At 34.4% G+C, this 18,250-nt stretch overlaps 1 protein-coding gene across 7 annotated transcripts in view; it reads right to left on the bottom strand.

The window, feature by feature from the left end:
* Positions 1-789: 789 nt before the first annotated feature.
* Positions 790-18,250, bottom strand: part of ZNF638 (zinc finger protein 638) — a 102,357-nt gene continuing 84,896 nt past the window's right edge. For 5 of the 7 annotated variants that reach the window (XM_054701716.1, XM_037527595.2, XM_054701715.1 and 2 more), the window contains 8 exons: positions 13,753-13,790; positions 8,465-9,674; positions 7,802-7,867; positions 5,013-5,970; positions 4,112-4,216; positions 3,590-3,691; positions 2,779-2,897; positions 792-1,243 (listed from right to left, as the gene is read on the bottom strand). In XM_054701716.1, the coding sequence (XP_054557691.1) occupies positions 1,178-1,243; positions 2,779-2,897; positions 3,590-3,691; positions 4,112-4,216; positions 5,013-5,970; positions 7,802-7,867; positions 8,465-9,674; positions 13,753-13,790 (2,664 nt within the window). In that variant the 3' untranslated portion in view covers positions 792-1,177. Of the gene's footprint in view, positions 1,244-2,778; positions 2,898-3,589; positions 3,692-4,111; positions 4,217-5,012; positions 5,971-7,801; positions 7,868-8,464; positions 9,675-13,752; positions 13,791-18,250 lie in introns of all 7 variants that reach the window. The other 2 variants (XM_054701720.1, XM_054701718.1) reach the window with 2 other exon arrangements.

Raw genomic sequence — 18,250 nt, 5'->3', positions numbered from 1 at the left:
AAGTAACCCTAGGAAAAGTCCTTAAAAGTAAGGATTTTATTTATTCTGTGTTTCTTTAGCTTGGGTATACAAGCTAAATATATTCTCCAATAGTTCAATAGTGCTTTTCCCCCTCTCACTGCCTCATTCACCTGTATGGTTTTAATTACAATAGACTCTTGGCACTCACAAAACAATTCCCTCCTTATCCCATCCCTTACTCTGTGGCATGCAGTATTTTGTTACTTTGCTCAGGTTGTGGCTAAGTCTGAACTGAAAATGCAGTTGTAAACTTTTTTGTAAACTACAAAAAGTTGCTGCATTTTGTTCATCACTGCTCTCTCACTGACTGTGAGGTAACTCCTGTGTTGTGAAGGGAACAAGAAATCTGAAAAAATAGTTGTTTTCGCTTCCCTCCATTTACCCTTTTCTATTAACTAGTGCATTCTAATCTTGGAAGAACTGAGGAATTCAATACCAAACAATTCAAAATTAGCAGGCTTATGTCTGAAACATGGCCTAATCAATAAGTTTACATAACAGACCTGTGCGCGGCACCTAACAATCCACTGGATTTCCATGTACCTTGGTGTCTTACAAACATGTTAAGTAATAATTAAAAAAAATTAAAAGCGACACTAGTTGTGTATGGGACGTAAAGGTTGCTTAGTAGTTTCAAGCTAATATGAAATGACCTGCTAGAAGCTACCTTAAATGGGTCCTGGCAGAAACAGACATTAAGCGGGGGGGGGGGGGGAGGCCAGCGTGGGCAAGGGGATGCTTTATCAGCACATTAAAAAAAAGAAAATAAAATCAAGCAAAGTTTTATTCAACCCTACCTAGCTCAAACATGTAACTGAATTGTCTCTAGAAATCTTTGATCTATACATTGTTGGTTGAGCAAAGCAAAACAAATCTTTAAAAAATCAGTCATAGACACAAGACAGTATTTTAAATATACAGTAGGAACATTTATTTCAACACTTCTAAAAGATATTTCTCCATGCCTGATGATTTGATATAAAAATCAAACCCATCATACTTTCCCTATCAGTCTCTACATTGAGGGCAATCAGAAATTTGTACAACATGAATATCTGCTTCTGAAACAAAAATTACAAATTAAGTGGTAACAAAAATACACAAATCAACTGGACCCTAAACAAATTTCTAATGAATTTTTTCCCAGTTTCCCCAATCACCTCGAGCTTCTTTCTTCAGCCTCATTCTGCTCCTTTTCCTTTCTTTGCTTGGCCATGAACTTCTGTTAAAAGCAATTTGCAATATAAATTATTAGATGGTGATTTGCTATATTCATAAACTTATCTAGTATGTCACCACATTTACAATTAAAAATGCCTGATCCTTTAAAAAAGTTACATCCTTCACAAAGATCAGAAACACAGTGCCTTAACACTGCTTCTTTCCATCATCTCATATTTATGGTATTTCAGGCACTATATTTGGTACTTGGGGAGTCAGTGGTCAGCAAGACGGGTAAGGTTCCTTTACCGTATGGAACTTACATTCTACTAGAGGAAAAGAAATAATGAAAAAAATAAACATAATTTTGGATGGTGGTAGGCACAATACAGAAAAAAACACAAGTTAGCTAACTAAGGCTGACTTTTTTGGAGTGGGAGGGAATGTTCTATGTTAGCTAGATCTCTCTTAGGCAAAGGCCTTTCTGAGAAGCAGGCATTTGAACTGAGACCTAAAAGATGCTAAAGAATCACCTACTCATGTGGGGCTGAGATAGGAAAAGGAACAGTGATATAAAGGTATAAAGGCAGCAAAGGGGTTTTCATGTATGAAAAATAAAACAGAGCCAGAAAAACTAGAACACAGTGAGCAATAAAAAAAAACAGAGGTCAAAAAAACAGAGCAAAATCAGATTATGGAAAAGGTCTTACAGATCCACAAGATGTTTGGTAGTATGCAAGTGTCATTAATATGAAACCTCTGAAAGATTTTAAATGGAAAAATGACATGCTAAACTCATGAGCAATAGGATGCATACCACAATATTTAAGGGCTTGAGCCTAGAATAAAACAGAGCTAGGTTCAAACCCTAGGTTTGCCACTAACTAGCTATGCCACCTCAGGATTAGATATTTAGTTTTAGATATTCTTTAAGCATGTTTCCACCTTTCTTGAAATTAGGGTAGCATCTACATCATGAAACTGATGAGGGATGATTAAACAACCTGCTAGCATTTAACAGTTTAACACTTGATAAATGTGTGTGCCACAAATTAAGTATGAGAGGACGTAAAGAACAACTCTCAAACATTTAGGAGGAATCAGAATTACTGCTTCAACTATGGGTAGTGATGACTTCTCAGAGTAGCACTTTCCAAATATATGTACAACATGGAAAAAAAGGAGAGGGAGGTTAGGAGGGAACACAGAACTAATTGAATCCGTTTAGGAAATGGATTAAATGAAGTAACACAGCTTCTATCTGACTAGACAATTTATAAACTTTAGTATGTTATATACCCATAACTCTGTAAGAGGACACCAGAATACAGTTTCCCAGACTTTAATGGAAGATCACATGGAATTACTGATCTGTGGACTCTTTTGGCAAATGTTTCTAGAGGAAAAAAATTACTGGTAAAGCATAGTGAAAAGAATAGAATTTTGGATTTAAGAGGAATAAACCACCACAAACTTTCAAAAGGTCTACCAAAGGGAAAGAATATACATTTGGAGTTGCCAGTTAAGTAGTTCGATTACAAGACACTAACACCACCTGAAGATTTTATGAGGAGCTAAGAACAAAATAAAGATTACCTCTGTATTTAGCTTATGACGTGTACTCTTGCAGTGATTTGTCATTGCTTTTTCACCTGAGTAGAAGAGGGAACAAATTGGACAGAAGAATCCAGCCTTCGGTACAAGAAAGTCTAAATCTACAACAGGGAATGAGGAGGAGGAAAATCAATAATTAGTTGCATTTAGTCTAAATATACAAAATTACTAATTAAGCACAGTATATAATACACAACAATAATGTATACTGCTTTGGGTCTAGGGACCAAACACAATTAAGCTTTTAGTCACTATACACTTTTTTTTTTTTTAAGACAAATTCTGTAATATTCCAGAACCTATAGTAATACCAGGAGTTCCTTCAGAATACCAATTCATTGGAAAAGAATCAGTCTTTGAAATAAACTTCTTAGGAACCCCCTGCAAAATTAAAACAGGGAGAAGAGACAGAATGAAGGGCAACTGTCTGCTTAATGAATATGCCCAGTAAACCAGCAAGGTACCCCTCAGTTCATCTCAGATGGCTCTGAACCAAGTTTACTCACTAAGTTTTTCAGCATGCTCTGCTTAATTGGAATTTCTGCCTCAACAAGTATAACTCAATCTTATCACAGCAGCAAAGAAAGCACCCAGAAATGAGACATATTCCAGATTTCAAGAGATCAATAGCAGTACCCTTGCTTGGCAAAAACATAATTTCTAATAAAGGGCTTTCAAGAAGGTCGATGTGCAAAACTTCCTCATTTCCTACTCACTAAAACAACAGAACATTTATTATGATACTGAATTTTTATTTCATAAGGATAAGGAAAAAACGTCTTTTTTACCTTACCTTCAGGGACATCAGATGCCACTGATTTTTCTAAACAAGAGTCTTCAATCTTCTTGCGTTTTCGTTCGGGTTCTGAATCCTTTAATTCAGAATCTTCATCAACTGAAGTCATTAAATTTTTCAAGGAAGAAAAGTTATTCAAAATAGATTTACAGACTGTATGAAGCTAACACCCATAATTCCTGCCTTTGAAGATGAATTTATGGTTCATTTCTCTAAGTAAGCCTTCCTTGGTTAGTCCCACCTAATCACTTTCCCAGTATTATTTGATATAAGGACTCAATGCATAAACCTGTTCAACCATTTCAGGGAAAAAAAGACAAAAGCAAATGGCAAATTTTATTGATACATTGTTCCACAAAGCAATTAAAGGATAATGAAGGAAGTTCAAATTCTATAATTACTTAAGTTCAAGTTTTATATGTCACTGGTTCTCTACTTCTCAAATGGTAGATTTTTGGAACTCCAACCACTAACATGTATTATGTTATGCTCCTCCCGCTTCCATCAGTCTCCCTTTACCTTCAGTCATTTGGAAAACCTCTTCACCTTTTGCTGGTTCTGTGGCAATAGCTTTTTCTGATTGTAGCATTTTCCCAATTCTAACTTTCTTGGTTGGTGTTTTAGCTTCAAAGAGAAAGTCAAATTTATTGCTATAGTTTATAGCATTTTAATTGCTTATAATTCAAAATAACATTTTAAATACCTCTTTTTTATAAGTAATACTCAAATTTGGGAAGCAAGCCTATTTCAAATATAAAATAGGAAAATTCTATTTTAAAAATAATTTAGTATTGCTCTAAACATTATCCTTTTACTTTTCCATTTAACTTGTTCCAAAAAACTACACCTTTCTACCTGCTTTCCTGAGGAGCCTATATATAGTTTTTCATATTTCGTTCCATAAACATGTGGGACCTTTCTAGGATTTTTTATTGTTAGTTAAATCTCTCAAAATTTTCTTACTGATTATTTTGATATCCCTCAAATTCTGGAAAGTGAGTTCACCTATCATTCTATACCATCAAAATACTACTTAATCGTGGATTGTTATCTTTATGAATTTTTCTAAATCCTAAGTCTAAGCAAAAATTGGGAGGTACTCTAGAATAAACAACCTTTTGTTCATCAGAAGCTGAGTTTTCTCAATACAAGCATATCATTTTCATTCCAATTCTAATTTGAGTAATCTAGTTTGCTTTCTGGTTTTGTCATCATAATATAAAACTTAGGGCAAAGTTTGCTTTGTAAGAGAAATGTGTGAAATCTGTATACAATTACTTGGAAAATATCACTAACTATTTGTTGGCTTTTCATATTAATACAGGATGAAATTATTAGGAGTGCCACAACACTTATTTTTTAAAAAATTTAAAGGTAACCCCTCTCAAAGAACAGAAAAACTACATTTATAAGTTTATACCTGTAAAGTGTCTTTCAATCATGGCTTTCAGATCTTCTTCCATAACATTTTCATTTACTGGGCCCACTTGGGATAAGGCTTCAAGTTTTGTTTTCTTTGTGTCTGTAGCTCTCTTTTTTCTATCCCCTCTTTTATCTGCAGGATGGTCATTTTTTCTTTGCGTTAACTCAACTTTTAAATCATTGTCTCCGTCTTCCTCCTCTCCAACTTCATCAACAGTAACAAAATTAAGTTCTTCTTTAAGGTTGTTAAAATCTGCCAAAGAATCTTCATCCTCTTCAGTTACTTCATCCAAAGTCACTAAATGCAGTTCACTGCTGTCATCCTGTATTTCATCTACTGTAACTAAAGTAGAAGGGTCTTCAGGCATCTGAGAAGAAATGAACCCAATGGCTTCCCCTCCAGTACTTCCCTCATCTACTTTAGTATTTAAAGTGGCAAAACTTATATCTGCCGACTCATTCAAAGGTAACTCTTCTACTTCTCCAATTTCATCCACAGTTACCAAGCGTTCCTGTTTAAGAAGATCTTGTTCTTCTGCCACTGACAATACAGTAACGTCTTTAGGTTCACTGTGGGAAATGCAGTCATCTTGATCAATTAATTCATCTAGTGTAAGAAGAGAATTTGAATTTTTTACCATTTCTTCCACATTAATTTCTTCTTCATCAATTACTTCATCCACAGTGACTAGAGCCTGTGCTAGATGTGCAGCTGTATCTTCCTCTTCCCCGATCTCATCCAATGTTACAAAAGAGAGTTCTCCCTCAACAACACGTGAGGCAGAAGTTTTTCCCTTTTTCTTCTTTAAGTTAAGTTCAGAAGAAGGGTTATTTTTGACAGCTTCTTTCCTTTTACCCTTTAGTGTATTCTGCTTCACTTGAAAAGGATTTACGTCTTCTATAACCTCATCCACAGTAACAAATTCATCCAAATTAAATGAAAATAATAGTAATTCCTATTCAAAGAGTAAAAAAACAAAACAGAATTGAATAGTGAATAACTACTAATAACTGGATTAAGTTCCAGATAGTTCAGTAAATGTACATGAAGTATCATTTGTGAGAATTTGTCATTTTACTGAAATTCAGTTTTCTGAAAGCTGAAATTAATTTTAAAAGGCCTACAAAAGAATTAGCTGTAATTCACAAAGTAGACCCTTTCAAAGATAATGTGCTAGCAGTATCAGTCTAATTCCATCTTTACTTAGCTCCAATAAGATTACATTTATTTTCCAGGTGATGTGTAGTTTTGAAATATGATACACAAAAAAAAAAACATTTAAAGTAAATGTCAATGATACAATGTAAATAATTAACCATTCCATATATTAAATGACATATTAACAAGTTCTCCCTGAGTTTTAATGGACTCCTAAAAACACCTCAAAAGTAGCTACAAAGTAAAATACCTAGTGAGATTGTTCCACTGACCATTTTATATATACAATACATATTTTCAGATATTCAACACTAAGACTTTATAGTCTGTATTTTAAGAAAGTTACATAGAAAATTATTAAAACTTAATCCTAAATATAACTATTTGAAAAAAAAAATCTGTAATTTGAACAATGGTCCCAACACTAAAGAAGATTATTTTTCCACTCAATCTACAATACACTTGGTATGCTAGCGACTTTAGTTGACTTTAGCGACTAGTTGACTTTAGAATATACATACAGTAATGGGGAAGCGGGGAGAGGGGGATAAAAATCATAAGCAATTGTACCAACTTATTAATAAGTCAACGAAACTACCACAATCCTTATTTCTGCTTCTTAAAAGCTACTGTTTATCACTATGCCAATAAACTAGCCTCAAATCCATCCCCTATCTGGGAAAAAAGTAAAATGACTAAAAAATATCTTATGAATGTTGGAAATCTATAGAATTTTTTTTTTTTTAATAGAGGCATGTTATTTATTTATTTATTTGTTTGTTTTGTTTATACATGCACTGGGTACAGTCAGAAGCGCGGGAGGGTGAGAGAATTCACCAGAGCCAGAGCGGGGAGCAGAGTAGGCAGAAGGACCGAAGTACACTGCTGAGGGGAGCAGCGGGCGGCAGGAGAGGTCTGCGCGCCATGCGGGACCCTCCTCCAGTGGCCGGGGAGCAGCCGGGGATTGAACCGGCGCCGCAGAGGCCGCGGGCAGCTTCGCAACCCAGTGCTCAACTGCTGCGCCACCGGGGAGGCCCTGAATGTTGGAAATCTAAAAGTATCAAACAACCAAATATAAAAGGTAAGATGTTTATTTGGCAAAACCTCAATACAAGGAAAGTAAATCTTATAAGTCCATCCAATTAGGTTAAAAAGTAGTAACAAAATGGCCATCTGTTTGGAAATCTACAAAACAGGGAGGACTCCAGTCAAAGTCTCCCTTAAACATGACCTTATTTTGTGTTTATAACCAATTTCTATCAGTATAAGCTTGGAGGTTATTTTCCTTCTCTAAATTCCCTCTCTGTGTAACTTCTGTCCTATACCAAAGACATAAACTATTTAGCCTAGTTCAAGCTCAAAATAAAAACTGGTAGCAGGATCAAAAATAAAACACCTCTGGCTTTGGTGAATTCTCTCACCCTCCCATGCTTCTGACTGTACCCAGTGCATGTATAAATAAACAAACAAACAAACAAATAAATAAAACATGCCTCTATAAAAAAATAAATAAAATAAAACACCTCAGTCTTCTCCCTTGCTCTATATCAAACTAATTATTATAGAAGAGACACAAGCTATTAATGAGAGAATACAAACAGTTGGTGTTAATGTTAGCATTTTTTTACCTCTTTAGATTTGGAACTTCTAGCAGTGGTGCTTTTAGGATTCTTAGTGTTTTGCCCAAACAAAGTCTGAAATATTAAGTAAGAAATAAAGAGAAACAGAGAATTTATAATTAGGTTATTAATTCACTTTAAAAAATTCAAAACAGCAAACATTCAAACACATTCAATTATACAAACAATAGGTATGCCAAACTAAGTCAACAATCATTTAACAGTACATGCATCATCTCTATAAAATGTAGTTAAATATCGTTTTATTGATACTTTCTCTTCTCTACAGCCATACTCTAAGTTGGGCAATCAGTAAACTGATAAAGTTTCAACTTAAAAGACAAAACAGTTTCCCATTCAGAAGCAGAGTGCTAAGTCACCTCAGGAGATTCACTGCAACTTTTTTTTAAAACCACAAAGTTGTATTTCTGACCACATTTTACCCAAATAATGCTTTTCAAACCTGTTAATAAGTTACAACTTGAGTTTATTATTACTCCAAATGTCTATTGGCTTAAATCAATGGACTTATTTAAGAACGGGAAATGGGAGTTTGGGAGTGGAGTAAGGAGATGAAAAGGTAAAACAAGATTACATCTTCTACTCCATAGCTACAATGGCAGAGCTAATCCCGTCAAGGATACATTGAGCCATTCTTCCTATCCTCCTCACCTTATTGTTGCTGTCATCCCGTTTCATGATGGAAGATCTAGCCTCTGTTTCCTGAGACTGTTTTGTAAAATCCCAGTAATCCACTTTAGAATCCTTTCCTTGCAGGGCTGAGATCCTTCCACTGCCTCCTCTGGTGACACCACTCTGAGTAGATTTGAATTTACTGCTGCTTTCAGCCAAGCCTGATCTGGCACTTGCAGGTTTAAACAGACCAAATTCCTTGGCTGAAAGTTTCTTTTCTGTGAATACAGATCTTAAAAAACTTTTCTGATTTTCAGATCTTGAAGTTGTAGCTTTTGTCTTTGGAGAAGAGAACAGGCCAGCCTTGATAGCTGATTTACTGCTAGATGCATTTGATGCAGCCAGCACACTAGTTTTACTAGTTTCATCAGGCTTATTGGTCAGACCTACTCCTTTATTTGGATATACCTTGATCACAGCATTTTCTGCAGGCTTTTCTTTCACTGCTGTCATAATCTTTTCCAACTTCTCCACTGTCATCCTAGCATCATTTTTTTCTGACTTCTCCGTTCCCATCTGCAGATCCATTCTGGTTTCCTTAGTATTGCATTCATTCTCCTCCTTTTCATCCATATTACTAATTTCAGAAACTCCCTTTTTGTTCAGTGACTTCTCATCCCCAGTAGAAATTCCTGGTACTAAGGCCATAACACAAGCAGATGGTACTACTTCTGAAACAGCTTCATGTTTGTCCACTTCAGCTACAGCTTCTATCATAGACTGTGTAATCCCAGAAAAGAAATCTTCTGCATCAGATGGAGATTCTTCCAGAATTCTTTTGATATTCCTTTCGTCCACAAATGCACTGTCAGATGTTGATAATTCTGTTTCAGGGTTAATAATTTCTGCCTCTTCCTTATCAAAGTCACTAGTATATACCTGCTGATTTAAAACGGATTCCTCTACATTTTCAGTGAATAATTCAATACTGGCTGGAGTGGGTGCTACAAGAGGAAATTCCACTTTGACCTCCTCTTCTTGAGTTTCAATTTCCAATGTTTCAAAAGTAAAGTCAGTGTCACATAGCACTTTTTCAGGTTCTTCCTCACAAGGCTCGTCCTGTTGTACAGAAGTTTCTGTTTGAATGTTGACAACTGTTTCTTCTTCAACCTCACTAGGTTTAACAGAGGGACTATCAGCTGCTGTCTGCACCTCACTTTCATCAACAGGACTGTTTTTCAAGTCAGGGCTAAAAGTATTTAAAAACAAAACAAAACAAAAAAACACAAACAAAAACAAAACAAAAATCAAACTATGATGAGAGTTCAACCATTATAAATAAGACTGTTGATGCTAATTGTTAAGACTTCCTGATGCATTAATAGCAAGCACTGGGAAATCCAGCCAATCAGCATTAAAATGGTTAAGATGTTTTAATGTAAATATGTAAGCAATATAAAATTTTAAAGAGAATCCTCCATTGTGTTGGCAAAATCATGGCCATTGATATGATCCTTACACTCATGTTAGTTATCATTTTTTTCCTTCTGTGTCAAGTTTACACTTGCCATTGGAAGATCAAATGTAAATATGAGATCAGCCTATCTTCCTAACTGTGATAGTTCAACAATGATAGTTCAACAATAAAACTAATGATCCATGCAATGAAATTTAAAATTTTTTAAGTGACGCCTACTTAAACTCAACTAACTGAAATGAACATAAACAGAAACTAGTAAGGTAAGGCCTTACTCTTAGCCACATCACCTTTCCTCTATGGATGTGAGAAAGATCTGTTTTTCAACTTCCCAAGAACTGTATTCAACAATAGTACTTAAAAGAAAATTTTCACTGGAGGGTATCTTTTAAATATTCTGTTGGGGATTTAAAGGTATAGGCAAAACTGACAGGATTAGCTTAACATGTTGTTGGTTTTATAAAATGTGACAGGCTGCCTTTTGAGAAAGAATATGTTTAAAGAAATCTTTCCAGTTACAAAGTATAATTTACAATTCCAATACAAAACTTAAAAGTTGTAAGTAAAAATTATTCAGAAGAAACAGAGTAAATATATGGCAAGTATTTGCAACTGATCTTTCAGTGGTCTGTCCAACTCCAAAGTAAACAGAAATGTCTGATGGTAAAATTCAAATACTTTCACTGAGACAGAAACAGAAGAAACTATTTTTACACTTAATACTCCATAGATTATAAATTATCTTGAAGAATAAAAAGGAAAATTAACTTAGAGTCTAAAGACAATGTCCATCATGTTATCAACACAAATCAATAAAGGAAAAATTAATGCAAGATGATACGTATCTGTGCCCAGAAACATTAATATGTCCGAAGTATGGAAAAAGTGCTATCACATCAGGGTATAATCATTTAAGACAATAAATTGGACTTCCCCCAAATATGCTTAGTCTAAACTTCCAAATGAGAAAATTTCTGAAACATCAGCTAAAGGGCTCTTGATGAAAGTATAAAGGCAAAGAGTTTGAAGAATTTAAGTTAAATGGTTAGTTACCACAGAACGTAGTCAATATGGATTCTATTCATTGGGTAAGGTACCCATTTTTGTTGAAAGGGATTAAAGGTTTTTATTTTAAGTAATTCACATACCTTGTATTCCAAAATACTAATAACTGATTTTAAAAGTATTCCAAATTAGGACTAGTCAAAATAAAATTTGTAGCCATACACAAATATGACAAAGTTGTGACTTTCAGAATGATCAGTATGTAAACATTATTGAAATACATTTTCATTTTAAACTACAAGACTCACCTCCAATGATAAAGATTAAATTCAAATTCCTCTCTTATTACAGAATTGCACTTTAACCCTAAAGGCTTTACAAGTAAGGGTTATAAAATCTACTGGGCTAAAAGAATAACAACAGAGATTTTGACTTCTGGTTCCATTATATAACAAATCCTTTCCCCACTACAATGCTTAAAGTCTGTCAATTAAAAAAAAAAAACCTATCATTTTTATACAAAATGAATCACTATGCAGTCCCACATGTCAGAATACTTGAAAAAATGGCTTTATTCATCTTTGTTCTTGTGTGCTGCTCTTTTAAAATGATAGCACTCTGTGCAGAATTCTATACCAAAAATATCTAGTTTTCTGGCTAATATAGGAAAAGTCTCAGCGATTTAAGGTTAGCTTGGAAAATCACTTTGAAATGTCAACTAAATGAAATTATTAACACCAGAGTCAAACAACCAATCTTTTAAAAGATTAAAGGCAAACACAATCATATTCTGGGAAATGGCATAAAAAACACCCCAGGAAGGTAATCAGGATACAGCTTATCTAATTTCTCTTGCCCATCCCATCCCATCCCATCCCCCCATAACACTAATTTCTAAACCTTTAAAAGTTGGGCAGAACAAAGGTTAACACCATAGCATACACTTTCTGAGAAACCTTAGACGAAGATTTAACAATACTAAAGATTAGTATTTATTTCAGAGGGTAACTGCGTAATTCCCAACATTAGTAATGAATGGCGAATTGGTGAAAATTTCATCTAGCACCCTTATTAGGAGCCTTAATTACAGGATAAATAATGTTTAAGGGGACAGGGAGAATGAGAACAGGCAAAATATAAAGTAGTATAAATTATTAACATATCCACACAAGAGTTCCTTTAAATAGTAATATATTTAAATACATTAATTATAAACATGATCATATTCTTGATAAATGATGATGAAGCACTCACAAATGCTTTAAAAAAACAAAAACACAAAAGAACTAGTCTTTCCTCAGTTATCATTTTACCCATGTAAATGTGAAGTGTTTGGGCTATATATATCCCACATCTTTTTCTATATATAAGTCAGGAAAGACTGACTTTCAAAATAGGAATTATGCATTAGCTAGAATTTTTAAAATTTTATAAGATTGGGCAACTACCTGTAATTTCATTAAGAAGTTTTTGATTTTAAAGGGTAAGTCAAAATAGTGAGAGGGAAAAATACTACCAAAACTGTAATAGCAGCTGTTTTTGCAGACTTGAAAGAAATTTAGTGAAAATGAAATACATAAAATGGATTTTTGGAAGGGCCTCCTTACCTACCAGCCAGAATTAGTGTGGCCAAACAGTCTGTATAGTCAAACAGTCTGTATAGTCAAACAGTCTGTAATAGTGTAGCTATATTACTACATGTGGCATATTACTTATAAAAGCCCTTTGTGCACTTTTATATCAAACACTGCTGTTGGTTAAAACAAACTGAATGCTTACCAATGTTAACGTAATGGGGGAGGGGACAGGAGGATGAAATCACCAATGTACTTTAATGTATTTATAATCATTATCATTTAAAGGTCTCATAAGAATGAATTAGAAGAAAAATAAGACATCCTGTTTCCCAGGCATCTTAGAATTAGTGTATGAAATACTTAAACTACTTTTAAGCAGCTTTTTCAAATTTTTTTAGCTCATTTTTTTTATTTTATATATATTTTTACATCATTTTTCATTTTTGCACAATGTATGCATTTTCATCTTGGTTGTATTCCCCATATAAGTCCCACCCCCCTTATTTTGACCCTAATCCCTCCTGCTTTTTCAAATTCATAAACTCATGGACTCTAACAAATAAGGGTAAATAAAGCATTTAGTTATTCAACAAGGGAAAAGAATTTTAAATCAGTGACTTGAAATGAAGAATGAAAGGAAGGTCATTAATTGGTGGGACCAAGACCATGAAAAGGATGGTGTGTCTCAGGGTAAGAAAGTCACTTAGAAGAGAAAATCTACATGTGATCAAAACAAGGTCACTAGCTTGTGTAGACTCTGAAGAACAAGTTTTCATACTCTGAAAATGTAAAGCAGTGTGCATAATTATTTTATTTTACAAATACTCCTTCCCCAACCCCAAGACATACTTTAGATTATTTGTTTTTAAGTAGGTGAAATTTAAAAGATATACAGAAAGATTAAAATTTTACTTTTGTATCTAACCATTTTAGAATAGAAAAGTCTAACAAAGAATAAAATACTCATCACAGAGTCAGGTTGTTCAAAGAGTCTTAGCAAAACATTTAATAGAGAACTATTTGGATATTAATTAAACTGTTTATACATCATTTTTCTTAAAATAAAATCAATAAATACCTGAAAGAGACTGAAAACCAAAACAAAACAAAAACCTTAGGTCAAACAGATCCAAAAAGGGGAACCCAAACACTCATATTTACAAAATGAACATGTAAGACAAGAAATTTTTTTTGCTGTAATTACTAGAAATATAAAGAAAAATAATTAAATATTACAGGAAATTTTTAGCAAATTTAAAACAACATACCTTTCTCTTCCTAGTTCTGGGTCTTTCTCAGCTTGAGTCTGTAACATAATTCCATGTTTTATTAAGAGGCTATTCTACTGGATTTTAAATATTTAACCCATCAATGCAATGCTTTCATGTCTTAATATCTAAACTAAAAAGCAAAACTACATCTTAAATATATCAAAATAGCTAGTTTTTACCACCTAACCTAGCTATCAAGCTTCAGAATTTTTTCCTCACTTGGTAAGTTAGGTTCTAAAGAATTATCTGCTATATAGTAACTAACAAGAAACATAAGTTTCCTTCATGTTGATGTAAATAAGAAACTTCTTTAACTTTCAAAGTCTGGGACTATCACCTTTTGCTAAAAATAAAAACCTGAAAAGTCAACATATTCCTTCTACAATTAGTATTTTAAAAGACTTTTATTTATGAGGGAGCAACTAATTGGCTTAAAAAGTTTTCTACTGAAAACTTTTGTCCAAGAAAATAATCCTTTTTGTCCAAAAAAAAAAAAAATCCTTTTATACATATAAACACAAAGAAAGCAACATCCTAGAGCCCAACATGGAATAGGAATTAAAATTCAGTGCCTATGTCACAAGGATAGGTCCAGGAGCTTAGGACACATTTGTGAACAAAACAGCAAAAAATGTCTTTGAGCTTATATATACTTGGTGGAAGCCTTTTAGGTGGTAATCATGAGTGCTCTGAGTCAACAATTACCTTTCTCTAGATTATGTCAGATTAAAAACCAAGAATTGCCCTTTAAAGAAACTGAATAATGTACCTAGAGAAGATTCCTGATGTGGGTATTGCAGTTCCAGAAAAAAGGCCTTTTATACTGGGGTATCTGATGGGCTACTCAGTCTACATCATAGTGGTATACAATTGAAATTGAAGACTGTAGCTGATAAGCCCCATCTACAGAGAGTGTGTAGATTCATGGCAGTAGCTTGTTAGAGAGAAAAATATCTTATGTGATATTAGAAGAAATCTATACCAGATACCTGTACTAGCTAACTTGTTTCTTTCTTCAAAAATGAATAAGAGAGAATGAAATAAGCATACAAAACTGGCTGCATATATTTCACAGAAGAGCTTTAAAAAAAATCTTTAAATTTAAATTTTAAGTTCTCTAAAATATTCTGTAGAAAAATTAGATAGGATGGAGTCTCCCCAAAATCAGTATATGTGTTATTTCCAGGAAGACAAAGCATTACAATTTGAAAAAAATTAAAGAAATAAGGAATAAGAGAAATCAGGTAAAGAAACACACTAATCTTTTTTATCACAGTGACTTTTTAAACTGATTTAATATTGGTTTACATTATTTCTGTTTTAGAGGTAGGCTCTCCCACTTCAGGTGGTGTTACCACATCACACCCACCACCAAAGCACCCACAGTCCCACCTCCATAGTCCCATTTTGGAACACAATAATCTTTAGCACTTTTCACTGAGAGTTCTAAAAGAAGGATGCAGGACCTAAACCAAAATAAAATGTTGCTGCCCACTGCACTAGCCATACTCATCCTCCTTGGAGATTCTTGAATACCAAATGTGTCCTTAAGGCCTTAGTTCATGTTCTTCTGTCTAAAAATCTTATTTTTATCCTTGATATACTTCTCAGAGAGTCTATCCCTAAACACTCTAAAATACAAATCCCCTCATCCATCACTTTCTAACCTTTTTATCTTGGTTTACCAGGACATTATATATTTACATACATACACATTCATAGTGTGTGTGTGTGTGCAATTCTAATCTATTTCTAGGATGTAAGGACTGGGACACAGACTCCTCTATCAATGTATTCCAATGTCTAAAACAGTACTGGCTTAAATGAATTAGTATTTGTTTAATGAATTAAAGAATAAATGTTAAAAGTTTTCAGAAGTACAAATACATAAAGGTATGGTGAGAATCAGCTTTTTCAACAATACTGTTTAAGACAAAAAAAGAAAGGAAAAAGCCATCTGTGCACAAAATTCTCCATATAGGCAAGTTATCAGTGAAATACGTAAGAGCAAAAATAAAATTAGTTTCAAAACGTAGGGATTCACCAAGTTTACTCCCAACACATACTTTCTGGGGAAAATAATATTTCATAACATACTCTAGCAAACATCAACATTATCTAAGAGAGACTGAATCCAAGATATGTCAAAAGTAACTCAGAAAAGTAACATAAAGACACTCTTCTTTGTCCCTTCCAATACCACTACCAAAAGACAGCTCCTAACAATAAAGAAAAGTTATACTCAAGAAAACAAAAACATAATATCACTTTCAGATATGACTGGGACTATAAGGAAGTCAAGCAAAGTTATACAAGTCATAAACACGTTATAATTCCTTCTACATAGACTGGCTCTCATGACTGTTAATTCTGCAGTAAATACCTTCATAAAGGTGTCAAAGATGCAGATATTAGTTCTCAGTATTTAGAACTAAAACTTTATGCTTTGTTTGTTGGGTAACTATACTTATAGAACTAAAATACAAAGAAGAAAATATAAACAAAACAAACACTCATAAGCTTCAGAGATGTCTTTGTGGATTCTTCTCCAACAGCAAAGAAAATAAAAAAGAATATAAACAATTGGGACTCCAGCAAACTAAAAAGCTTCTGAACAGTGAAAGGGAGTGCAACCAAAACAAGAGAGAAATCCTTATTGATTGAAGAAAATATTTACAAACCATATATCTGAAAAGGGACTGATATCCAAGATCTAGAAAGAACTCATACAACTTAGAAACAAAACAACCCAATTAAAAAAAAAAAAGGCATGAGTTAAATACACTTCTGCAAAGAAGATATACTGATGACCAACAGACACTTGAAAAAATGCTCATCATCACTTACCATCAGAATGCAAATCAAAACCACAATGAGATACCATTTCACACCTGTGAGAATGGCCCATATCAAAAAGACTAGAAACAACAACCTTTGCAAAGGATGTAGAGAAAAAAGGAACCCTCACACACTCTTGATGGAAATGGAGATTAGTCTAGTCCTAAGGAAAACAGTACAGAGGTTTCTTGAAACACTAATAGGTCTACTATGATCTAGCAATTCCTAGGTATCAACTCTAAGAATGCAAAAAAAGAAATTAAGCAAATGGATATGTCCACGCCTCTATTCACTGCAGCACTATTTACAATAGCCAAGTTATGGAAACAATCTTAAGTGCCCAAGACAAATAGGTGGATTAGGATGCAGTGGTATACACAAAATAGAATACTACTCAGACTTTAAAAAAAAAAAGTTGAACCACTGAACTCTTGCCATTTGCAACAACATGGACAGAACTGGAGTGCAGTAAGTCAGAAGACCAGAGACAAATACTAGATGGTTCTTTAACAGTGTAATCTCCATAGATAAGGGGAGGTTCCAGATTCCCTGTCCCGCCTAAGGAAGGGTGGAGCTGAGCAGTGAGGAGAAGCTAGAAAGAACTAGGGAGAGGACTAAGAAGACTTGGAGGGACATAGAGCAGAGAAACAGGTGAAGAAGCGTGCTTGTTTCTCGGCCTTGGACTTGTACCACAGTCTTGGGGGACATGGAAGGAGATACTTGAAAGAGACGTAGGTGAGAGACCCATGGGGAAGCTATAATGGCAGCCTTTATCTTATCATGTATTTTGCTTTTGCTCCTTTTCTTCCAGACTTGTCTGGCCCCTTTTACCCTTTTCCTTCGGTTCCCTACCAGAAGGTGCCTTAGACTTGTGGCAACTTTAGGGCCTCAGAGGCACCACTTTGAGTCATCCTTGTTTGACTGGACATTTAATCACAAGGGGATAGGTAACTTTGGGTGTTGAACTAGAAACTATTAATTATCTTTGCTTCTTTCTATTGCACACTAATTCTATTAAAGTTCTTTTCTACTGAAGGTCTTATGCACTGCATATGTCTTGTCTAGGTGACAGATGGCAGAACCTATTAGAGCATACAGGTTTGGAGGTCCCAGGGTGCCTCTCATTTGCCCAGTAACAGTTTCACTTATATGTGGAATACAGAGAAACAAAACAGCCTGACAGAAAGAAATCCTAGAAGTCTGATTGTAAATTGAGGCTACCAGAGGAGGGGTTTGTAGTACAGGGTGTGGAGGGGGCCCAATGAATATGGCAGAGAATTATAGGTGCTTTGGTGGTGGGTGCGTGGTAACATATATCTGAAGAGGTGTGATCCCATACCTTTGAATCATACATGGTGTACTAAACCAATCTTACCTCAATAAAAAAAAAAATGAGTATGAATATAATTTTTTCAAAGGTAAACTATTCATACCAGTAGCATTACTACGTAAGCTAAAAGCCTATTTTAAAAATTGCATATTTATACAACAGAGTCTGTAAGTAAATTTAAAGGTTGGGCCTCCCTGGTGGTGCAAGGGGTTAAGCACAGTACTGTGAAGCTATCTGCAGCCTCTGCAGCACAAGTTCGATGCCCAGCCAGCCAGAGAGCTATGAACATGGCGCAGCAGCCCTCTCCTGTCTCACCCACTGATTCCC

This window comes from Talpa occidentalis, unplaced genomic scaffold (genome assembly GCF_014898055.3).
Source record: "Talpa occidentalis isolate TD23 unplaced genomic scaffold, MPIMG_talOcc4v2.1 talOcc4.5, whole genome shotgun sequence".
In the NCBI taxonomy this organism is placed as follows: domain Eukaryota; kingdom Metazoa; phylum Chordata; class Mammalia; order Eulipotyphla; family Talpidae; genus Talpa; species Talpa occidentalis.
This window is presented reverse-complemented; position numbering and strand designations above follow the sequence as displayed.